Source organism: Littorina saxatilis, linkage group LG4 (assembly GCF_037325665.1).
Source record: "Littorina saxatilis isolate snail1 linkage group LG4, US_GU_Lsax_2.0, whole genome shotgun sequence".
NCBI classification, from domain to species: domain Eukaryota; kingdom Metazoa; phylum Mollusca; class Gastropoda; order Littorinimorpha; family Littorinidae; genus Littorina; species Littorina saxatilis.
The window spans coordinates 30,364,390-30,389,297 of NC_090248.1; the positions used below are offsets into that span (position 1 = coordinate 30,364,390).

The window sequence follows — 24,908 nt, forward strand, 5'->3', positions numbered from 1 at the left end:
TCCCCTGTCATATCTGAGAGAGGAAACACTTCCTGCATGGGGGTCAGTGACGGGTCAGTGACCGAGTTTAACAGAGTGGAAATCTGTGTTCGGCCAGATCAAAGGCAGGGCAGTACCTAGTAGTTGAAACATGCATTATCACAAGTTTTTAAACTCAGGCATGGTACTGAAGGAATGGCAGTTTCAGCTGAAATAAAGCCGGGGGTCCAAGGGGCCGCTCAGGCGACTTTTTACTAATTCAAATGTGTTTAGTGCCCTCTCCTTGAAGCTGAGAGGGATATAAGTGAAAGATAACAAGGCTTGAGTAAGAAAAATAATAATCTCAAGTCAATCAGCAGTTGTTTTTTTTGTTTTTTGTTTTTTCGGATTTTCGTTTTTGAGAGTACCATGCCTGAAACTTGTTTTACAACAGTCAAAATTAAATGTTTCTCTATTTAATCTAAACAGCTTCTGTTTTTCTTATAAATGTACATGAGTTGTTCTTCAGTACTGGTGACAGAAAGGGGGAAAAGTGGTCAAAATTCAAATCTCTAGTTTTGTTTTTGAAATATTGCTTTTCATAAAGCAGAAATACTGTAGTATCTGTTGTACATAAGAAAAAATCACTGGTTCACATGGTTCCTACATAATCTAACTTTTAAAGCTGGTTCTTGTGTGTCTGTGTGTATGTTTGTATGATGACGATAGGACCCGAAACGGCTGCACGGACTGAGACAGGAATTGCAGAGAATGTTCTTTGCCACTCAAGTCGTGTCATAAGGTACTTTTGGAATAGCAAATTTGAAAGGATTCTTCAAAAAACGGCGGAAAACATTATATACCCTGTGAGCTATCGAGGATCCTCCCCGTCTGGGCTGTCGAAACATGGTCTTGTTAAAAGACGTTTTCAAATGCGGTTAACGGAGAGATACACTCGAAGCACATTTAGCGAAGTTATGTTGCCAAATCATCAAAGATCAACATTTCACTACACGGATCGATGTGCACAGTCGAAATAGATGTGACTTTCACACGACCGAAGACTACTTACTAGCAGACTAGCAGACGACAAGATCTAAATATTTAGATCAGTCAGAGCAATCCGTTGAAGAACAGTTACTCCGCTTATTCGTCTTCAGTTAAGGTGTTACGAGTGTGTTCGGGTTGCGGTTCTTGCTCATGTTTATACTCACTGAGTTACTTCCCTTGGATCTGGATCTGGATCTGGATCTGGATAACCCGCCTGGGTTGGTGGTTTGCGGGTGCGAATGCGTATACGCACGGTTCAGTGTGCTTTCGCGAAAGGGTGTGTCATATGCACGGCTAGAACTAAGATACTTCTTGATTTCAGTAAATAGTTTCATTACATGTCAACTAGTTCGTTTTTAAATGATTTTTTAGAGATCGCCAAATGGTATTGTGCGAATAACATCATTCGATCGATTGTACGCACGGCGCCGTGCTTCTAGTAGCTCAGTCCATTCCTTCTTTCCGGTGTGAAAACAGACGTGTTTCTGGCGAAAGAATCGGCGTTTTCAACTCGCCATATCTTCATATTCATTCGGACTAGAACAACGAAATATAAATTTCTTGTAAAAAAAATCCCGAGCCTTGCGACTCTGGTAGTCATTTTCTTACGCGAAGCGGCCTTTGGTAGGTACGACAGTTTTAGTCACCCAAGTATATATCTAAAACGCACGTGGACGAGTTTTCAATGGCGTATTTGAAGTCTGTGAATGTTGTGATTACAAATCATTTCGGGGCACCCCTCAGTCTATACGTACAGACAAACAAATTGCATGGAACGAAAGTTGAGAGGCTGGACTGTAAGTTGTTGTTTTGACTTCTACAAATCTCGCAGGTCTTTTATGCAAAACAGACTCAAATTCAAAATTGCATTGTTCACGCAAGTGTAGATGACGAGACTATCGAAGGAATGGAATACACTTGCCTATACAGATATAATAGACAGACACTGTCTATTTATATCTATGACTTACCCTAGCCCATATGTTAGAATAAAGAACATACTTTGCTCTTTTGAATGATGTATGATTTGGCACTGTACACAGGATTTTAGACCTGCCCCCGAAGTGATTTTTCCATAAACCCGTCAAAAAGCTCACTCTGTTTTGGCCGTAAAAAGCGCCCAAATGAAGTCAATTTATAACCTGTGTCGTGTGTTAGAAGGAGTACATCTCAGCGATGCCGGCCATTGCCTTGCAACCTCAAAGAAATATATTTTAATAACCCGCTAAATGAACGGTTTTTTAGTGTGAAATAAAAGCCGGAGATTTGCTTCGTTTCTTTGCTGCGACACAAAACCAAAACCAACTATAGATCTGCGGTGACATTATGAGTTCGTTTTCGACATTGCAGTGAAGTTGCGTGGATCTTCGACGATTCCCGTTCGGTTTAATGTGGATAGAGCTTTGATTGAATGTAACTGCTTTGAAAAGTTACAACATGAGTCCTTGGGATCGATGTTTTTCGGTAAACTTCTTCGTATCCTTGACTTTACTTTTGACTTGAACAGATCCAGATCGGCTGGGGCTGTTGATCGCCTGCACAGATCTATATGAAGTTGACTGGACACGGCGAACCGCCGAATCCGTGCCCTCTCGTCGGTCCTAGATCTACCCCCAAATCCCTTACCAGCCTCAGACCCCACCTCACCATTCTAACCTCACTGGCGTACTATGTGTGATTATCCCTTCCTCATGAAAGAGAAAGTGGAGAAAGGGGGAAAATGAAGAAATGTTTTTTGTTTAACAAATATTTTTTAAGTCCAAAAAAGATGAGAAATATTCATAACAAATTCAGTTTTGGGTCTTTTTCAAATCTGTTTGATGCATCTTTTCTGTGACCATTGTGGCTATGCACTGACACACAGATAAGTGGAGAAAAGGGAGAAATGAAGATTTTTTCTCACTGCACAACAGTCAGGGATTAGGGTTACATGTTTACATGTACATTGTCAAGAGGTCAAAACAAATTTTAAAAGCTGTTGAACACTGCACTAGTGTTGCTCTAATCAAGGCGAGTCTGGAACAATAGGTCCACCCCACCAAAAAGTGAACATGGAATTAGTTATGATTTTTTGGCTTGGGTACGGCCAAGTGAACAAGGTAGGAAAGGTTAGAAATAGTCATAACAAGTTCACTTTTGGGTCTTTTTCAAATCTGTTTGCTGCATCTTTTCTGTGACCATTGTGGCTATGCACTGACACTCAAAAAGGTGGAGAAAGGGGAAAAAATGAAGATTTTATTCTTACTACACAACAGTCAGGGATAGTCAGGGATTGTTGACATGTACATTGTCAAGAGGTCAAAACAAATTTTAAAAGCTGTTGGACACTGCACTAGTGTTGCTCTAATCAAGGCTAGTCTGGAACAATAGGTCCACCCCACCAAAAAGTCAACATGGAATTAGTTATGATTTTTTTTGCCTTTTTGCTTGGGTACGGCCAAGTCAAAAAGGTGAGAGGGGTTACAAATAGTCATAACAAGTTCAGTTTGGGGTCTTTTTCAAATCTGTTTGCTGCATCTTGTCTGTGACCATTGTGGCTATGCACTGACAGTCAAAAAAGTGAAGAAGGGAAAAATGAAGATTTTGGGTGTTGTTTTTTTTGGGACAAATTTTGAAGAAGGGAAAAATGAAGATTTTGGGTGTTGTTTTTTTTTGGACAAATTATGAGAAATATTCATAACAAATTCAGTTTTGGGTCTTTTTCAAATCTGTTTGATGCATCTTTTCTGTGACCATTGTGGCTATGCACTGACACACAAAAAAGTGGAGAAAGGGGAGAAATGAAGATTTTTTCTCACTGCACAACAGTCAGGGATTAGGGTTACATGTTTACATGTACATTGTCAAGAGGTCAAAACAAATTTTAAAAGCTGTTGAACACTGCACTAGTGTTGCTCTAATCAAGGCGAGTCTGGAACAATAGGTCCACCCCACCAAAAAGTGAACATGGAATTAGTTATGATTTTTTGGCTTGGGTACGGCCAAGTGAACAAGGTAGGAAAGGTTAGAAATAGTCATAACAAGTTCACTTTTGGGTCTTTTTCAAATCTGTTTGCTGCATCTTTTCTGTGACCATTGTGGCTATGCACTGACACTCAAAAAGGTGGAGAAAGGGGAAAAATGAAGATTTTTTTCTTACTACACAACAGTCAGGGATAGTCAGGGATTGTTGACATGTACATTGTCAAGAGGTCAAAACAAATTTTAAAAGCTGTTGAACACTGCACTAGTGTTGCTCTAATCAAGGCGAGTCTGGAACAATAGGTCCACCCCACCAAAAAGTGAACATGGAATTAGTTATGATTTTTTGGCTTGGGTACGGCCAAGTGAACAAGGTAGGAAAGGTTAGAAATAGTCATAACAAGTTCACTTTTGGGTCTTTTTCAAATCTGTTTGCTGCATCTTTTCTGTGACCATTGTGGCTATGCACTGACACTCAAAAAGGTGGAGAAAAGGGAAAAAATGAAGATTTTTTTTCTTTCTTACTACACAACAGTCAGGGGTCCCGCAGTGGGGCACTGCGGTTATGAAATTAAAGGCCCCTCCTGTTTTTGGAACCGCAGGAGCTTTCTAGTTTGCTGTTAGATAGATTTTTGGTTCCTCTTTCCTGTCATGCTCTCTTTTTCTTCATGAATTCTTTTCTTTTTTCTGCCTTCTTGCTCATTCACCTGTATTTTTTCCAAAAATCTCTTCTCTTGCCGCTTGTCTCGCGATTCATGTATAGTTTAATCTGTTAGTGTTCTGATGTAAGTCCAGCAGTAGATAGGTTAAGCCTATTTTAACATACTGGAAACTGGTAATCTTCCAGTAGGTATTAATTTAGTTTTAGGCCAAAAAAAAAAAAAGGTGTGGTTACGGTAACATAGCCAAAAAAATTAGGGTAGGTAGGTAGGCAATCACTTTTTTTTTTTTTTTAACTTTTTTTTCTAATGTGTACAAATTAAACCTACTTGACAAGGAAATAAGTGTGCGACACGGGCGCTTTCGCTTTCATTGCGTTTTTTGCACTGTTTTTTTTTTTTTTTTTGGACAAATGTAATAAAAAGTTATAGGATCGGCCCCTAAAAATAGGGTAGGTCGGGTTACCGTAACCACACCTATTTTTTTTTTAGGCCTTACTAAAGCCTGCTGGGACACAAGTAATGGGTTAGTGCATTTGTAAACAGGAATCGCTTGACAAGTGGCCCCCTTCATCCCCCCCTTCCTCGTCCTGATATGGCTCTGCGTAGTCGGCTGGACGTTGAGCAACAAATAAACAAACAAACAGTCAGGGATAGTCAGGGATTGTTGACATGTACATTGTCAAGAGGTCAAAACAAATTTTAAAAGCTGTTGGACACTGCACTAGTGTTGCTCTAATCAAGGCGAGTCTGGAACAATAGGTCCACCCCACCAAAAAGTCAACATGGAATTAGTTATGATTTTTTTTGCCTTTTTGCTTGGGTACGGCCAAGTGAACAAGGTAGGAAAGGTTAGAAATAGTCATAACAAGTTCACTTTTGGGTCTTTTTCAAATCTGTTTGCTGCATCTTTTCTGTGACCATTGTGGCTATGCACTGACACTCAAAAAGGTGGAGAAAGGGGAAAAAATGAAGATTTTTTTCTTACTACACAACAGTCAGGGATAGTCAGGGATTGTTGACATGTACATTGTCAAGAGGTCAAAACAAATTTTAAAAGCTGTTGGACACTGCACTAGTGTTGCTCTAATCAAGGCAATTCTGGAACAATAGGTCCACCCCACCAAAAATCAACATGGAATTAGTTATGATTTTTTTAGCCTTTTTGCTTGGGTACGGCCAAGTCAAAAAGGTGAGAGGGGTTACAAATAGTCATAACAAGTTCAGTTTGGGGTCTTTTTCAAATCTGTTTGCTGCATCTTGTCTGTGACCATTGTGGCTATGCACTCAAAGTCAAAAAAGTGCAGAAAGGTGACAAATGAAGATTTTTCCTTCTTTCAAGACAATGTGTGATTTGGCACATTTTGCCTCAGTCTTTATCAAGAGCCTGTCTAACCCACTTTGAAGCTGTTAGAGACTGCAGTAGTGTTCCTTACATCAAGGCGAGTGCACAATGGTGCATTTCGACCCCCCCCCCCCCCCCTAATGTTCACTTTAATATCAATAAATCAATAGATATTCAGTCACAGTTTAACTCATTCACCCTCATCACTCACTCATCCATCCATCACAACAACACTGTTTGATGCACAAACTGCCTGCCTTCCGCACTGGGAAGCCGCTTCGCTTCGCAACAACAACAACACTGAAAACTCGCGGGGAAATACCCCACCACACGTGTCACACGTGTGCTTGTTTCTTCCGACTAATATCAATTTTGGAGAAAAAAAAGGACAAAACTGGATGAAAAATTCTACGGCCCCAGCAATCTCATTACTCTGAAAGGGGAACCGGAAGTGGCTGGTCCTCAGGTTTCAAAGTTGACCGATATTCCCACTAAAGTGACCTAGATCCAAAGCCAGCCATCCATTAGAATGTAGGTCCGTGCTCCCACAGTCCAATGCCGCGAATTGTTGTTACAGCCCCTGACTTTTTTATGTACGGAATCCGGTAGTCTTTTTGTTGTTGTTAAATAATTATATTGCCAAACGTTATGACATTTTGAGATAATTGAACAAGTTTCAATACACATTGGCTGAGCACCTGTGTGCTCAAAGGAAATGTCGCTTGTTTTTATCAAAAACTAATTTTCAATGGTCATTCGTGCAAACCGTCACACAAACATGCGTGCCTCTGTGTCTCTGTGAGTATGCGTGTGGCTGCTTTCATAGTTAGGGTGCAGGCGTTTTAATCATTTACCCCACACCAAAAGCCCCCCCCCCACACCCCGATACCTGTCAAATTCCCTCAGAATGCATGAACAATTCCGTTACCTCAGATCATCACCAGGAAAAATTCCTCCGCATCCAAAATATCAGGACTTTAGATATCAGATACCGACTTTATGTAATGCGCTTCAAAATCATATTCGCAAAGAGAGAGAGAGAGAGAGAGAGAGAGGGAGAGGGAGAGAGAGAGAGAGCTGGACACGAAGAAGGGAAGCTACAATCGCCCCAGGCCATATATATTATATATACGTTTGTGTATGTGTGGTGTGCGATTCATAGAAATTTACTGGACAGATCTTCATGAAACTTTGCACACAAATGTTCCGACCCCCAACCCTTCACCCTGATTCAAACTCATGTATCACAAGTCCAGCGCTCCCAAATTATTTCTTTTTATCATTTTTGTCAGTCAAGATAATGGGGGTGGGGTTGGTACGGGAATAATTGTGAAGCAGACAATAAGGCAACAACTTATTTTGTTTACAGGTATTGTATATGTATACAGTGAACTTAGCTGTGTTCAAGTTTAGTTATGTTTCTGTCGAGCGAATTTTTTTTAAATACGTTTTTACTACTAAAGGAGTGATAATTTTATGTGTACGCCCTCGAGAAACCTCGATCATTTTCTGAAAATGCACGTTGATAAGTACCGTTTTATGATAAAGTTATACTCTCCATTCATTTATATACACAAACTAATGTTTTATTTATTATTTGTAGAGCTAAATATGTCAGTCGGGATCATGTTAAGAATCGCAGTGTTTTTCGCAAAATCGTACTTGACAACCCCCAGTAAAAAAATTCTAAAAAAAAAGTTAATACGTCGACCCCCTTTTTTCTTTACACAGATGTGTCCATATTGCTTAAAGGAACCTGTGCACAAAATGTGTAATGTTTCTTTCACGCGATTTGAACACACAAGTAACCCCTTAAGAATCGCAGTGTTTTTCGCAAAATCGTACTTGACAACCCCCGGTAAAAAAATTCTAAAAAAAAAAGTAATACGTCGACCACCTTTTTTCTTTGCACAGATGTGTCCATATTGCTTAGAGGAACCTGTGCACAAAATGTGTAATGTTTCGTTCACGCGAATTTTTTTTAAATACGTTTTTATTACTAAAGGAGTGATAATTTTATGTGTACGCCCTCGATAAACCTCGATCATTTTCTGAAAATGCACGTTGATAAGTACCGTTTTATGATAAAGTTATACTCTCCATTCATTTATATACACAAACTAATGTCTCATTTATTATTTGTAGAGCTAGATATGGCAGTTGGGATCATGTTAAAAATTGCAGTGTTTTTCGCAAAATCGTACTTGACAACCCCCAGTAAAAAAATTCTAAAAAAAAAGTTAATACGTCGACCCCCTTTTTTCTTTGCACAGATGTGTCCATATTGCTTAAAGGAACCTGTGCACAAAATGTGTAATGTTTCTTTCACGCGATTTGAACACACAAGTAACCCCTTAAGCTTATTTCCCCTGCCATAAGTTTCCTTGCAGATCTGCAGTCGCGTAGTGAAATGAACTAGTGTCATCGGAAGATTCTTCTCAGTCAATGATCAAAGCACAGTAAGTTCTATGCTGACAAAAGTCACTTTCGGACAACACGACGATTGACTTAATTTATGAGCCCAAAGGTAACAATATCGACAAGAATGTACGCATTTGACATTAAATGAAACATTCATAGACAGTTTCCAACTCACCAGATCTGCCAAAGAGCCGTCATTCGTGAAAAAACGATGATTTTAATCAGACAGGTATCGGAAACAAGCCTTGGTCACCTGCGTTATTCCTTCCAAGGCGACGTGACGGCGCCACATTTGTTTGTTTATGGCTGTTTATCGCGAAACAACACAGTTGAAATTTGTGTGTAAAATACCACAAATTTGTGGTGAATCAGTTCGTCATCTGCGTTTCGATTGTAATTAAGTCAGATTGGAGTTACTTTGAATCGAAGGCGAGGGTAACCTGCGTTATTTGTGGGACATCGTGAACAAATTTGATTGCAATATTTTATACAGAAAGTAAATTTCAATGATTCTGGCTCAGACTTGTAGATCTGTTATGCAGTGTGTTGGTAGTGTATCTGCTTTTCTGCTATGAAGCTCATTTGGAGTGATACGCTGATCGAAGTGGGGTACCCTATGTGGGACATCAGCCGTATGCAGATTACGCCTCAGAACACTCTCGCATTTCACAAAGACAACAATAATTTGCAACATTTCAAGAACTGCATCAGTTTTATTAGATACTATTTCAACAACAACAGCACAAACACGACTATTATCAACAACACAGAACGGGAGGTAAGTCTTCAAAGACGCACCAAGTGTGCGTTCCCGTTTTTGGACGCCATTTTTGCTGGCATTTTCACAGTAAATCTTAATATTTCCATATCTATTGAATGATTTTGGTATTTTCTTTGATTGTGCCGATTCTCCTATCTCTCTGGCATGTACTGGGTGCTTTGTGACCAGTTTCTCCCCTAGACTGTATTGAAAAATGCGTCCGTGTGAGCTGACCCCCACTTGTGACCAGTAGCAAAGAACAACTCACATGTACATGTACAGTACTCTCTCTCTCTCTCTCAACTTGACTTTGTCGCGTTTACTTGCACCTGTCTAATAAGGACACCTGCAGAATAAGGACACTTTTGTCTGGTCCCAAGGGTGTCCTTATTTGACAGGTTTTACTGTACTCACTCCTTACAGTACAATACTAACTTTCACCCTCACAAACCCTGTCCTTCAGGCCCAACCTTCAACTACGAGGACTTCTTTGCCACGGAGCTGGAGAAGAAGAAGCGGGACCACACATACCGCACATTCCGCAAGGTGATGCGCGCCGGCCCCGCCTTTCCCCACGCCCTGGAGAGCACCAACGGAGAGAAGGACATCACCGTGTGGTGCAGCAACGACTACCACGGCATGAGCTGGCATCCCGCCGTCCTCCAGGCTGTGAGGTGGGTATGCTCTCGATTGATTTAGCCTAAAATAAATCTTTTGCATTGATGCTGTTAGGTGGGTATCCTCTTGTTTGAGTATGGCTAAAATGAAATCTTTTGGTTTCTTTGGTTAAGCCCCCCCCCCCCCCCAAAAAAAAAGCTTTTGCATTGATGCTGTTAGGTGGGCATACTCTTCTTTGATAAAGTCTTCAAAATAACAAATGGAAGCATTTGGATTGATACTGTTAGGTATGTATATTCTTTTTTGATAAAGTCTTCAAAATAACAAATGAAAGCATTTGCATTGATACTGTTTGGTAGGTATACTCTTCTTTGAGTAAGTCTTTCAAATAAAAGCTTTTGCATTGATGATGTTATGTGCTACAGTCAAACAAGCTTTTTACATGCAGTTTTACACCTTCCAGGTACTTGAGAATTCACTCAGTAATATTCACTGCGATGCGTGCGGTTAAGCTGAAATCACCATTTTTCGCAACAAAGTGCTTTTTTCTGCAGTATACTTGTCAAAATATCTGGGCAACCTTGCCTTAAGATTGCGTATAGCTGCTGCCATTTTCAGGTTCCTTGAAATTTTGGGTTAGATTATATATGCATTTATCTTTCACATAATACCAAATTTGCTCGGGAGTACCGACTGTGCATTAAAATCGGGCTGAGAGCCCTGTTGGCCGCTCATCTAAGGGGAGAGACAGGGACGCAGAGAGAATCACACATGGAACCATGTACACGTACACTGTGTGGCTCAGATGGACTTCAGATTGGTGCAAACTATCAGATACTTAATTTTACAACAATGTCCATTCCCACCAGATTTGTGTGTGATAAAGTCGCTTAAACTGAATTCACAAATCGAGCAAACTATCATCATAGGGGAAGGGCCCCTAGAATGGACCACTTTTTGTTTCATGCTGATAACCAGCTTGTTTTCTTATGAAGAAGTTTCATTTTGTGTTTGGTAGTTGTTCTCTCTTAAGTAGGCGCCTATTATGTACCAGTAACAGTGAAGAGGCCTTCGCTAATTACTGTAAAGAGCCACCTATACTTCAAAATAACAATACAACTTAGTGTGCAAGTCAGACTAATTCAAATATGCTTCAGATTTATCTGTTTCGGTTTGACGAGAACATTATTTGAAACACAACAGAAAACTTAAGAAACGAATCGAAAGCAGAGAGAAAATATATGAAATTATCAATTTCAAGTAAAGAAGACTGTTTAATATATTGTTTGAATGCCCAAATGTTGGTTATTTTCAAAAACCTTCTTTATGAATGACTGAAACCAGCCTTTAGCTTTTCTTTTCTTCTGTTTGTTGAAGGTGGTCCATATTAGGGGACACACACAAACTTCAATTTTGCAATTATGTTTTGTTTGCGCTAGTAACTTGGGGCACAAACTGCTAAAATGTAACAAATACAGTCTTAGCTGTCATAAAGAGCAATTTTTGTGTGTTACCAGCTTTGTCTGTGGACAGAAACTAGTCTGTTTGAAGCGTCACATTTAGAGCGAACGCTGCCAAAAGTGTAAAGAAAAGAAAAAGCCCAATGGTTTTGAGGTTTGTGTGTCTGCAACTGTTTTGACAAGTGCATGCTATCCAGAAAGGGTATATGCAGCGAATGTTTTGGGCGCTCTAGCAACGTTAGTTTGTCAGAACAGGAGATGGTTAATATTAGAAGCCAGTTCATATTAGAGCCCCTTTCCCAACTTGATCTTACATTATAGTGTTCATTTTGACCAGATGTGCGTGAGATGAAGTGAACTATCATTGTACTTTATTGAGTCACTTGAGAAAAAGTGACTCTATGTAATCGGTCAGTGTTAGTCTGTCCGGCCGGCCGGCCGTCCGTCCGGCCGGCCGTCCGGCCGGCCGTCCGTAGACACCACCTTAACGTTGGACTTTTCTCGGAAACTATCAAAGCGATCGGGCTCATATTTTGTTTAGTCGTGACCTCCAATGACCTCTACACTTTAACGATGGTTTCGTTGACCTTTGACCTTTTTCAAGGTCACAGGTCAGCGTCAAAGGAAAAATTAGACATTTTATATCTTTGACAAACTTTTCTCGGAAACTATCAAAGCGATCGGGCTCATATTTTGTTTAGTCGTGACCTCCAATGACCTCTACACTTTAACGATGGTTTCGTAGACCTTTGACCTTTTTCAAGGTCACAGGTCAGCGTCAAAGGAAAAATTAGACATTTTATATCTTTGACAAAGTTCATCGGATGTGATTGAAACTTTGTAGGATTATTCTTTACATCAAAGTATTTACATCTGTAGCCTTCTACGAACGTTATCAGAAAAACAAGGGAGATAACTAGCCTTTTCTGTTCGGCAACACACAACTTAACGTTGGGCTTTTCTCGGAAACTATAAAAGTGACCGGGCTCAAATTTTATGTGAACGTGACTCATTGTGTTGTGAATAGCAATTTCTTCCTGTCCATCTGATGCCTCATATAATATTCAGAACTGCGAAAGTGACTCGATCGAGCGTTTGCTCTTCTTGTTTTACAATTGTGTCCATTAGACCAGCTGTCCAGTGAAGTAGCTACACACATCAAAATCACAAATCGAGCAAACTATCGTTGTATTTTATCTTACCACAATTACCTCTCCAATCAGATTTCCATGTGGTAAAGTGGCATAGATTGAAATCACCAATTGAGAGCGAACTATCATTGTATTTAATCAATTTACAGGGGTCAGTCAGGGGTCAGACCAATGCGCCAGATAAAAAAAAGGTATGCATCAGTGACTGAAGACCGAGGCCTAAGAACAGCAATCAATGTGGTTGATAATTCTTGCAACAATTTTCATATTGCAGGGGTGCTCTGGACAAGCATGGCGCCGGAGCTGGGGGAACACGCAACATTTCCGGCAACTCCCCGCTGCATGAGGAGCTAGAGAAGCTGGTTGCCGATCTGCACCAGAAGGAGGCTGGCCTCGTTTTCACTTCCTGTTACGTGGCCAACGACACCACTCTCTTCACCCTGGGCAAGGCTTTGCCAAGTGAGTTCACATTGACTTCATCTCTGCACTGCGTTTTGTTTCAATGAAACCCCACCTACACGCCCCCACCTACACACACCTCCAAACTCCCCTTATTCTCTACCCCACCCCCCTTTTACCTCCACATATCTTTAGAAAAAAACAAGTCTTAAAATGGAAGGAGTCTGAAAACTGATAACTGTACAGATATTATGAACAAGAAATCTGAATAATAATCTCAAACCAAGGGGTCATAGAAGGGTGCTTCTACTATTCTACATTGAACAATTAATGATATAGTCAGAAATTCTTGACTATAAAAAGTTACCCTCTGATTGTAATGAAGTATGTTTTCTTGTAACCTTGCAGAGCGGTGATAACACAGAGTATATGTTTATTCTCGATTCATGCATATTTGCCCCTTAGAACGCACTGTGAAAAGGAAATAATGTGATGAAAATCATTCTTTCGTACAGACCTGCACTATTTCTCGGACGCTGGCAACCATGCCTCCATGATTCACGGCATCAAGACCAGTGGGGCACCCAAACATATCTTCCGCCACAACGACCCCCTGCATCTGGAGGAGATGCTCCGCAAGGTGGACCCCAATGTGCCCAAGATCGTGGCCTTCGAGACTGTACATTCCATGGATGGTGAGTGGCGGCTGTCCTTCTTCTTCTCCTTTGTTCATGTTTTTGTACGAGTGGGTTTTTACGTGTATGACTGCTTTTATCCTGCCATTCAGGCAACCATACACTGCTTTTGGGGGGAATTGCGGCTGTCCAATGTGTGGGTCTCTTTTGGTGCTCAGACTATCAGGTTATTTGGAGGATTTTTGTGTGTGTGTGTGCATATGTTGAAAATTGTGGCCCATTAGATTCCTTAGTTGTCATTGTAATTACATCTTCGTGTGGAACCCTCGAAGGCTTTTGATGCTCAGACTGTCATGGTGTTTGGAGGATTTTTCTGTGTTTGGAGGATTTTTCTGTGTGTGCATGGTGGAAATGGTAGCCCATCAGATTCCTTAGTTGTCATTGTAATTACATCTTCGTGTGTAACCCCCAAAGGCGGCATCATGCTTGCCCATATGGCAGGGTTAAAAATGGTGCTGCGGGCAAAACTCTTGAGGCTGTCCTTTTGAGCCCGAAATTGGTTTTGCAAAAATTCAGTGCTAAAGCTTTTTGCAGCGAGCTTCATGAAATAGACTTTGCGAATTTGACTATGCCCAATAAATGTCAGGCTTCATTTTAAGGTGACCCTGAGTGGAAAAAGCTCATGAACACAGAAGAAGAAGGAGAGAAAAAAAAGAAGAAAAAGGAGAAGAAGAAGAAGAAGAAGAAAGAGATAAGAAGAAGAAGAAAACTTGACATCTTTTAAAAGACTTGTTTCTCTCATGCAGGGTCCATCTGCCCGACCAATGAGCTGTGTGACGTTGCCCACAAGTACGGTGCCCTCACCTTTGTGGACGAGGTTCACGCTGTGGGCTTGTACGGCCACCATGGAGCGGGTGTGGGAGAACAGGACAACTGTCTACACAAGATGGACATCATCTCTGGCACCTTGGGTTAGTGAGAGAGGATGAGTGTAATATTATCAGGCCTTCCTGTAAAGAAGGCAGAGGTTTTGGTTGCCAGTGATTTTGTGGGTTCAGTGTATAATAACACCTCATGTTCGAAATAGTCACTGGAAGAACTGGGAACAAAAATACTTAATTAGCATTGCACAGCATTGCCAGTGATTTTGTGAAACTGACTCGGACTCTGATGTTTTAATTGTACAAGGCCATCTCTGTTTCAACATATAGAAAAACAAATAACAAAAACTTTTGTGTGACTGCTGATTTTCCCTGCGAAACAAGTGTACAGGGGTCCTCCAATTTTGTCAAGACAGGGTTAAAATAAAAAGAGATGAGAATTCAAACAAAATGATTGCCTTGTCCCTGCAGAATGTTACAGTTTAACCATCATGCACAAAAAACCCACAACTTTAAAGAAAAACGTTCGCTGGTCTTAATGTTTAAAATGTTTTGCTGACCTTGCAGGCAAGGCGTTTGGCAACATGGGCGGCTACATCGCGAGCTCTAGCAAGCTGATTGACATGATACGTAGCTACGGCGCTGGTTTCATCTTCACCACCTCCCTACCGCCCACCGTACTTGCTGGATGTTCAGCCTCCATCAAGGTACTACACTTCGCTTTTTTCTCCCTCTCCTGTATTCTTGTAAAGTTTAAAGAATCACCACTGCAGCCACTGTGATATCAAATTGTTTTTACATTGCTACAGGTGTTGAAATAAAAGTGAAGTACATGTAATGAAAATGAAAATAAAACACCAGTGTTGTTACGTTGCTACAGGTGCAGAAATAATGAAATAAAAGTAAAGTAATGAAAATGAAAAAAAACACCACCTCAAAGTGTTGTTATGGCGTATGCTGCCTGCATGTCGGGGTAAAAACGGCCATACACGTAAAAATCCACTCGTGCTAAAACATGAGTGAACGTGGGAGTTTTAGCCCATGAACGAAGAAGAAGAAGCGTTGTTACGTTGCTACAGGTGCTGGCGGATGAGGAGGGGCGAGAGCTCAAGTACAATACCTGTGTTTACACTAGACGTGATGGGTTCTTGCCTGTACATGCACACAGTATTACTCCATGCTGACGGTCTCAAGCAAAAGTGTTGTTACGTTGCTACAGGTGCTGGCGAGTGATGAGGGGCGAGAGCTCCGCTCCCAGCAGCAGAACAACGTGCGCTACATCCGTGACAAGCTGGTGGAGGCCGGACTCCCTGCCATGCACAGCCCCAGCCACATCATTCCCATCCATGTGAGTAGTACACCACCCAGGGAGACTCCTTTGTGCTTGTGTGTGAAATGAATGTCAATATGTGCTCAGGGGCATGCTCATTTCAAAATTAGGCGTAATTATTGATGTGAAATAAGGTTTGGTGTGTGCCGACACCAAACGCTATCCCTGGATGTGAGATTTTTTACCCAGGAAGGGGTTTGAGAGGGGGAGGGTTGGATGGAATGGGTAAGGAGTGGTAGATTGTACAGCGCTTTGAGCAGGGTTTAACCCTGGATACATGCGCTTTATAAATATTATGCAGTATTAGAGGGATGGTTTCCGGCTGCATCAAGTTTCAGAATGTCAACAGATAAAGTTGACATGATACTTTGCCGTTTTTTCTTGAACAGCTGTTCATTATGCCCTACTCTTTCTGTCCGTCGCACTCTTTCTCACTTTTCTTTCTCATTACCTCTTCGTAAATTTAGTCATGCAACCGATGAAAATGGAACTAAAACATGTGAGTAAATTAAAAAATAGCATGACCTTACATGAAACCAGCAACTCACCAGCATTTCACACTAGTCTTACATCCACAGGTAGGAGACGCTGAGGTGTCCGCAGCCGTGTCCAACGAATTGATGGAGCGCTTTGGCATCTACGTCCAAGCCATCAACTACCCGACCGTGGCCCGTGGCAGCGAGCGTCTACGTCTGGCCCCGACTGCCCACCACACTCAGGAAATGATGGATTACTTCGTGGAGTCTGTGACGACAGTCTGGCGTGAAGCGGGCCTGCCCATGTTCCAGCGGGCCCATCCCAAGGCCTGCGAGAGCTGCAAGCAAGAACTCTCCCTGCCCAAGCTGTACGGCGCCGAGCCTATCTGTATGAGGTCCAACTGCACCTATCAGAGCATGCAGGCCACCTTGGCTTGAGGCTGAGTTTCGATTTGAGCCGCCTTAACAGGGAGCAAGAGAAATATTGAACATTGTCCTTTGTGGAAACTGGATTTTGTCGGGCCAGTTTCGTGCATTTCTTTCTGTCACTTGTAACGACGTAGTTTAAAAAAAAGGGCAGTGTGTTGATTTTGTTGCTTTTTAATGAAATAAATAAATGATGTAAATGAAAGTTACTGGTATTCTAGGTGTTCACTGTGGACGTTGCAATTTGTGACTGAAACTGCATGTTGCGTACAACATGGTTAATTGCATTGTTGTAGAAGATGTTGACTGCAAAATTAAACTGCCAAATTATGTCAGCAATAGTATATAAGTCATGATCTGCAGTTATTTTCAAGACTATTGTTTTTGTTTTGACAATATGGAGACAGAACATGACAAAAACACAAAAAGACACGCATTTATTGTTGCCTAACACATTTGTATTGATGTGACATTACAAGTGAAGAAAAATGCGGGCAAGGGACAATTTGATGACGACAACGATGACTTTGGCAATGACACAGGATAACGATTACTGGCTAAACACGATCAGGTTCTGCTTCACTTTAGACAAACATTTCTTCCATCTGAATTAGGTTATACTTTTACATCTTAGGATTTTGACAGTGAGAGTCATTTCCTTGCCTTGGTTTAGGTTTAGGTTCTGAGCATTCCCTTGAAGCCTCTAAACCTGGAATTAAAAATATCATGTGACTGATTAGCAGTGACATCAAAATAAAAGGCAAGGGGAAAACTGAAAAGTCACTTTTCTTATCTTCTTATCCCAGAATAAGCAGTTTGTTTATATTGGTTTAAAACACTCTTCCTTTTCAGACGTTTTCTCAGAGTTTCTGTTTATAGCCTCTGTAAATTTGCCTCCATTTCAAGACTCCCTTTTTTTTTACAGCCTCATTAAATTACATAATCTTATTCCGAATCACATATAGCATTGACACAGTCTGAGATGCTAAGGTCTGAAAAGGCTTACCCGTCTAACATTTTTAAAGGGAAGCAACCCCATCACCTAAAGAGCTAAACATAGACATGGTAATGAGTACATACTCTGAGAGTTACCTCCCATTGGTGTGTACTACGTCACTACCTCTATCACCACGTGTCCAAGATCATACAACTTTTTCAGCACTGACGAGCAGGTTGTTGATTTTAAACTATGTGATTCGGGTAAGTATATTAATCAAATGAAAATTTACTTTTAAAATTTTCGATTTTCTCAGATTTTTTAAGGACTTAAAAAGAGGGAGGGGGGTTCTTCTGTATGATAAATTAGTTCAGTCTTTTTCCATTCACAGGATGAGTGAAGCATAAATCCGATTGTGTTGACATTTTCTTCATGTAATTTGTTTATCTGCATGCCAAATCTTTAATCAAAATTGTACTCGCACTTAGTTTTTGCCCTAATTTTTGCTCCCTTTCCCCTACCCTGCCCTCCCCTTCCCCTACTACCTTGTCTACACCTTCTTCCCCAAGATCTTGTAATCATTTGATTTGAGGCTGAGCTTTCAATATTCCCGCCCCCCGGGTCCCAAGTGCATTTCAGGTAGAAAGGCAGTATTTTTAGATTCCCCGATCCACCCATTTATTTTTGGTGTAGGTGGAAAATGCTTGGTATATCGTACAGGTCTTGGTAATCATTTTATGGGTATACGTATATATGCAGAAGAATATGTATCTTCTGTGCTACTTAAAGTGGGTGCATCAATGGCTGAACTTTTCTCGTTTAATACTTCTACTTACAGGCAGATGAATAGCAACTATGTAATACTGAGGATATCTCCAAGCAAATTGAACACAAGAATCTGAACATGCTCCGCAACAGCGCTGCAAAAAACATTGTACACAATGAGAAATGCTAACAGCAAAGCAATTTTATTTTAGTGCTGTGGACAAAAAATAATTGCGACACTTCAAGTGTTCTTGTATCTCAAGTTAAAAAAAAGTCACACCCGTTTTCTATGCTTCAAACTTTCAATGCCCTAAAAAGGCATTTGACTTGACGGTCTGGCATACTTTTCAGATTGAAGATTTTGTGCACAATTTGCAAGACCATCTCTTCTTCTTCTTCTGCGTTCGTGGGCTGAAACTCCCACGTACACGTGTTTTTTGCACGAGTGGAATTTTACGTGTATGACCGTTTTTTACCCTGCCATTTAGGCAGCCATACGCCGTTTTCGGAGGAAGCATGCTGGGTATTTTCGTGTTTCTATAACCCACCGAACTCTGACATGGATTACAGGATCTTTTTCGTGCGCACTTGGTCTTGTGCTTGCGTGTACACACGGGGGTGTTCGGACACCGAGGAGAGTCTGCACACAAAGTTGACTCTGAGAAATAAATCTCTCGCCGAACGTGGGGACGAACTCACGCTGACAGCGGCCAACTGGATACAAATCCAGCGCGCTACCGACTGAGCTACATCCCCGCCCCGCAAGACCATCTCAATACAGCTAGGCCAAAATGCCATTGATGCAAGGGAGGCAAATATTCACGACTTGTAGTAGAGTTTGGGACTTAGCGCATGGTGGCTGCCATTACTAGTCTCGGCTTTCCCATTTGTTGGGGGAATTCAAACTTCCGGTTCTTTTAGACAAGAATTAAGAAAAGTGTCGTCACAGTTGCGTCAAATTTATCATTATGTTATGTTGGTTTTTTTTAGACAAGGATATAATCGCTTCTCGTTTCTTTCCAAGCTGAAAATGATTGGGAATCTGTGGCTGTTTTTGCGGGAAGAATAAGGGTGAAATATGTTTCCCACTTGATAAAGCATGTGAGAATTTTATGCGAGGACGTTTCTGAGGATTTACTTTTGCAAATTGAGTGGCTGCAGCTGGGTTGCGGTGTACAGGGTTCTGCGTGCTGATCAGTCTTTAAAACTAATGCATGTTGTAGTAAAGTTTCCACGTGTGTTCTAACCGGAAGTTCTGGTTCCCCCAACAAACCGTATGGCCTTCACATTGTGTCTGTTAATTATGCTGGGTCACGGGGTCGTGCAAGTCATGAATATTTGTCATTTATTGGGTTGGTAATTTTTTCTTTTGGTTCTGGTACTTTCTCCTTAAGACATTATGATTAAGTCATCTTTATTTTCCCCATTTTCTTTGGTGAACATTTAATTTGGATCGTCATAGTTCCCTGTCCTGTTTCCGTTATACTTCTGATGCCTAACGCATTTTCTGGGTTCCCTGAGCCTTGCTTCTCTCTCTCTCTCTCTCTCTCTCTCTCTCTCTCTCTCTCTCTCTCTCTCTCTCTCTCTCTCTCTCTCTCTCTCTCTCTCTCTCTCTCTTTTTGAAGAAAAGCAAAACAAATGCTTGGTGAAAATTTTCTGTGATGGTCTGTTTGGTGTGGGCACTTATTATTATTATTTATAGTCTACCCCTTATTTGCTTTGGGTTATAATATTTTGCTTACTCTGCAGAAAATAGATTCTTTTAAATCTTGGTCGATTTTATTTTTTTCTTGACTTTGAATTGGAAAATTTACACTGCTAGAAAATTAAATTACCTGTAGAAATGTACTTTTATTATAGTGCACCGCCTTGACCACTGAAGTAATGAGAAGAGTATAGAATGGAGCAGACCTGGTCGTGTTTACCAGCAATGGTTTGTTGGGCGCAAGTAGGGTTATTTAATTGCAGCCTTCATTTCTCTGGCAACTCACAGATACAAATCTATCATAATTTTCTTCAAATCCAAACACAAGGAGACTGCCAACGTTCCAAAATTCAGAATAAAAAAAACAAGAAAGGAAAGTTGTTGGAACGTTGTTATTGACAAAAATGAGTTGCAATCACGTTATAATAAAAATACACTTGTATTTTTGTCAATACATGTAACAACGTTCCAACAACTTACCTTTCTTGGTTTTTTTATCATTTTATTCAGTTTTGACCATTAAAGTTCAGGTTATCATTAGTGATTGTACAATTGATACCTGTCAAGAGAGGACCAGCCTAAAGCGCTTCCTCAATGCTGGTGTCCTTTCATACTTTCACTTTCAATGAGCCACAGGTGTCCTTTACAGGAAAATGTCATCTCTTCTAAGGTAGTTGTCATTACAGGTCATACTTTATGACATCTTTTAAGGAAAGATCTTTTCTTCTTTTGGCGTCATATTGATTCAACTCGGACACTCTAAATTGTGAGCAAATTGTGAGCATAGCAAATTGTGCAATCTTGTGATCTGAGAATTGCCAAAGAAATGAAGGCTGCAATGGTTGTGACGAGAAGACTTGCTCTGACTGACAAATGGAGGAAGAGAGAGAGTTGTTAAGACGACTTTGCTCCATCCAAACTGAACTGACCAACAGGGAATGTGGAACGTACACAATGAATCCACATAAGGTGTTTACAACCTTTCTTAATGTACCTACGGAGATGTTGAGATTTGGAGATTGCTTGATTGCTCCAGAGGAGATGGGTGGTTGTAGCCTGAGCATTTAACATTACTATCTCAGAGCACCACAGTGTTCAGAAAAGTACTCTTTGATTATTTTAGTTTACATGTACATTCTCATTATTTTGTTCATATATCTTATGATAAAGATCTCTGATTGTACTTTATTTTGCTCTTAATTGCTAATAATTTTGTCTTGAATTGCCGTTTATGAGATGTACTTATAAAGGCAGTGGTGTATTTTCCATGGTGAAGACGTAGTCTGGGAGAAGAAGCCTCGCTGGAGACAGACGTAACGGTCAGAAATCTGATAAAAAGCTGTATTACATGTACACTCTTCAGCATCGTATCAAAACTACTTGTATCAAAACTGTGTTGTGCTTCTGGCACATTTACACAAGTGACTGTATCAAAAGCAGTAAGATTTTTTTTATGTCAGTTTATTCTTATCTTATCCTTATTCTGTAAGACAATAATATATGTAAATTTGGATGGCAGAAAGAGAAAAAGCAACTGGAAATTGGCTGTTTTCTTTCATTGTTTCTTTTTTTACCAGCACAGTCTATGACAGATAATTCTAGGTTCCATATCTGTCTGTCTCTGCATGTCTCTCTCTCTCTCTGCTCCATGTGTGTGTCCTTGACAGTTTCTGTGATTTTGAAGTCTTTCAATCTTCTGTATTAACATGAGAAATACCATTATGCGTAAAGAGAAAACTTGCAGATTTACGTCTGACAAAGGTTTTGACGTTAGATTTTTTTTATGAGAAATACCTTTATGTGTGTAAGGAGAAAACGTGCAGATTTATGTCTCACAAAGTTTTTGAAGTTAGTTGTTTTTCATACCACCACTGAAAAACATACATTGAAACAGAAAAAAGTTTATTTGAGCAAATATGTGACCCTCCACCACGAAATGACTCGCATGTCACCTCGTGCAGTTCTGCGCTAGGCTTAATGTAAGTCCGGTGAGTGTCTGGTAACAGTGTGAAGGTCATCTTAGTCACAGGCTTATAACTCAAACAGTTTTCGCTCTTTTCTAAAACGGGTTTCACCACTGGATAGAGCATAAAAAACTCTTCAGGAAAATGTAAAAATATGAAAATCATGCAAAGGTGACATGCGACTCATTCCATGGTGGAGGGTCACATATTGCAAGTGTAGCAATATTGAAATCAGGGGCACCTCATAGACCACCAAGGTTGAAATATTATTCATTCATTGAGGCAAGATTTTCTTGATTACCTCTTAATCTGTCTCATTTAAGGTAGTTCACTGGACCCGTTAAATATAAATTGGTTTCTCCCAAAAGTTGGTTATCTTTTAAGATCGATCTGTCTGCTATGCATTCAGCATAAAAAAAATATAGGGTAGTGGGTTCGTTTTGGAGCTATGAGTCTCGGAAGACAGTGCCCGTTTTGAATTTTGGACCGAAAAATCGAAAAATGGGTATGTTTTGAAAACGGCCAATTACACAAACATCTGCATAGGAATAGTCATTTAAAAAATATCACCCAAAGCAGCAATGGGCAGGTAACGAAATGCACTGGTAAACGAAAATGTTGCGCATACTCAAACTTTGTGACGTCACGACTTTTGCCAGAATTTATTTTAAATGTGTTGCTCATGTTGAGGTATTTTATTGCTGGTAGCCTGGAAATAAATTACGATTTGATGAGATGGGTTGTAAACGCAAGAGCGATCAAAACGGCATTAAAAAAAACAAAAAAAACGACAGGTTGGTAGTGTTTTTAGGGGGGGTTCACTCCATTGATTAACCCCACCCTTTGCACTATTACTGTCCAGTGTGCCCCAGAAAAATATGTGTCACGATAATGTAAAGGGCTGTTGTCCGATCATTTGTCTCAGATATATGAGCCAACTAAATTATGTTTTTAAAAACCACTGTTACATATGACCTCTGTTGAAAGTCAAAGGTCACCGCAACTTTGAAAGGCCACAAGTCCGATTCAAATGTAATAAAAACGCCAATCAAAAGGTGGAGGTTACTTGTTTGATACAAATGTAATAATAAAAATTAATAATCAAGGCTTGGTTTATAATTTTGCTTAATAGTGCGTACTGTTATTTGTTACGGTTTGAAGGCTGGGACTTTTTGAGGGTGGAATTAAAGCAATTTTTCGCCTTATGGGCCCCTTATGCCTCGAAGGACTTCAATTATTGTATTATCTGCTGCCAGCGTACAGTAGAAAGAGGGCTGCATACACAAGACACTTGTTCTTAATACTACTGGCTGTTATTCTAGTTCAAACACCGGTTTTAACATGTGGTATTCTGATGCAATCACGCTGTGAGCATCACGGGTTGGGAGACACTCTCTTACCTGCTACCGGAGCTTCAATGTTAGCTTTGGTGATTATTACGATGTCACTGGCAAAGAGAACGGCTTTGTACCGATTTCATTAGATGCCCACGTGTTTTTGACCTCGTGGTTGGTAGGCGTGTCGCATTGTTTTTATTTCTGGCGGTGTCGTCATTTTCTGACGTCATTCACTTCCGCTGCCTGAAAAATGTGACGTTTGTTCTATTTACGTCATTCGAATGTTCGACGTGTTCTTCTTCTTCTTCTTCTTCTTCTTCTTCTTCTTCTTCTTCTGCGTTCCCTGGTCGATGTGTTCGAATTCCCAGCCTGCCAGGAAAAAATGGCGACACAACTCAGTGGCTTCCCTTTGTGTATGAAGAGTAATATCCCTGTCTCCATTTGACCTGCCTTAATGTAGATGTGGAACGTGGTGCAGACCATAGATGCGACCAAAGGTAGTCTAGTTCTACTGGAACATTCAGGTAATTAATTGTCTATGTACCAAGATTTTGCAGCAATGAAGCATACTTTTTGCAATGTTCATTTACTGCAAAACATATGCCTTTCTGCCATGATTTTTCCATCATGAAGATATTTTGTTCTTTTTACAGTGATCGACCTTCATTGACTTGATGTCGCCACTGAGAAGAACATTTCTGTGGCACTTTTAGCACAGGCAGCTCAGCTGTGTATGTTAAGTAAAACAAAATAGATACAATATGTAAGAAATGTGTTGGTGAAACAACACAATAGTCTGTGTTCACAGGTTAAGTAAAAAGATGGATACAACGTTTAATGTAAGTGTACACTCATAGTTAGGAATTTGTTGGTGAAAAGACACTATAGTCTGTGTTCATAGGTCTGTTGTACACACCCCTCACTTAATATCATTGTTACCCCCCGCGGGTTAGGGGGAAGAATTTACCCGATGCTCCCCAGCATGTCGTAAGAGGCGACTGACGGATTCTGTTTCTCCTTTTACCCTTGTTAAGTGTTTCTTGTATAGAATATAGTCAATGTTTGTAAAGATTTTAGTCAAGCAGTATGTAAGAAATGTTATGTCCTTTGTACTGGAAACTTGCATTCTCCCAGTAAGGTAATATATTGTACTACGTTGCAAGCCCCTGGAGCAAATTTTTGATTAGTGCTTTTGTGAACAAGAAACAATTGACAAGTGGCTCTATCCCATCTCCCCCCTTTCCCCGTCGCGATATAACCTTCGTGGTTGAAAACGACGTTAAACACCAAATAAAGAAAGAAAGAATACATGTATCATTGTTAGACTTGTGAAGGTGACAAAAATCTCCTTCCCAAGGAGCTCTTATATGTGCCTAAAAGTTAACTTACTTATTGTTATGACTCTGGTGATATTTTCAAGGTCAGGCCAACTGAGTGGTGTCTTTCTGACTGTTACATCTGTGTTCACAAAGACTTGGTAATAACATTGTTGTGAACAAATAAATTGACCAAGATTTATCTGATGTATAACTAACAGTGTTTTGTTTTATTCTGCATGTAAGGTATTACAGTTTGTGAAAGCGCTGACACTACAGTTTTTCTTCTAAAATATGCTTTGATGCTCACTCTCTCGCTCTCTCTCTCTCTCTCTCTCTCTCTCTCTCTCTCTC

General features: G+C 40.4%; 1 protein-coding gene and 1 long non-coding RNA gene across 4 annotated transcripts in view; one reads left to right on the forward strand and one right to left on the reverse strand.

The window, feature by feature from the left end:
* The window catches only part of LOC138964460 (5-aminolevulinate synthase-like), a 48,470-nt gene extending 26,988 nt beyond the window's left edge, over positions 1 to 21,482 (forward strand). For all 3 annotated transcript variants that reach the window (XM_070336427.1, XM_070336426.1, XM_070336428.1), the window contains exons 5-11: positions 9,618 to 9,828; positions 12,658 to 12,842; positions 13,298 to 13,477; positions 14,224 to 14,388; positions 14,866 to 15,005; positions 15,518 to 15,646; positions 16,207 to 21,482. In XM_070336427.1, coding sequence (XP_070192528.1) covers positions 9,618 to 9,828; positions 12,658 to 12,842; positions 13,298 to 13,477; positions 14,224 to 14,388; positions 14,866 to 15,005; positions 15,518 to 15,646; positions 16,207 to 16,542 — 1,346 coding nt within the window. In that variant the 3' untranslated portion in view covers positions 16,543 to 21,482. The remainder of the gene's footprint in view (positions 1 to 9,617; positions 9,829 to 12,657; positions 12,843 to 13,297; positions 13,478 to 14,223; positions 14,389 to 14,865; positions 15,006 to 15,517; positions 15,647 to 16,206) is intronic.
* Positions 21,483 to 22,097: 615 nt separating this feature from the next.
* On the reverse strand, positions 22,098 to 23,833 carry LOC138964465 (uncharacterized). Its single transcript, XR_011455111.1, has 2 exons — positions 23,685 to 23,833; positions 22,098 to 22,214 (listed from the first exon to the last, which is right to left on the reverse strand). It is a non-coding gene; the product is annotated as an uncharacterized lncRNA (long non-coding RNA).
* Between the last annotated feature and the right edge of the window lie 1,075 nt (positions 23,834 to 24,908).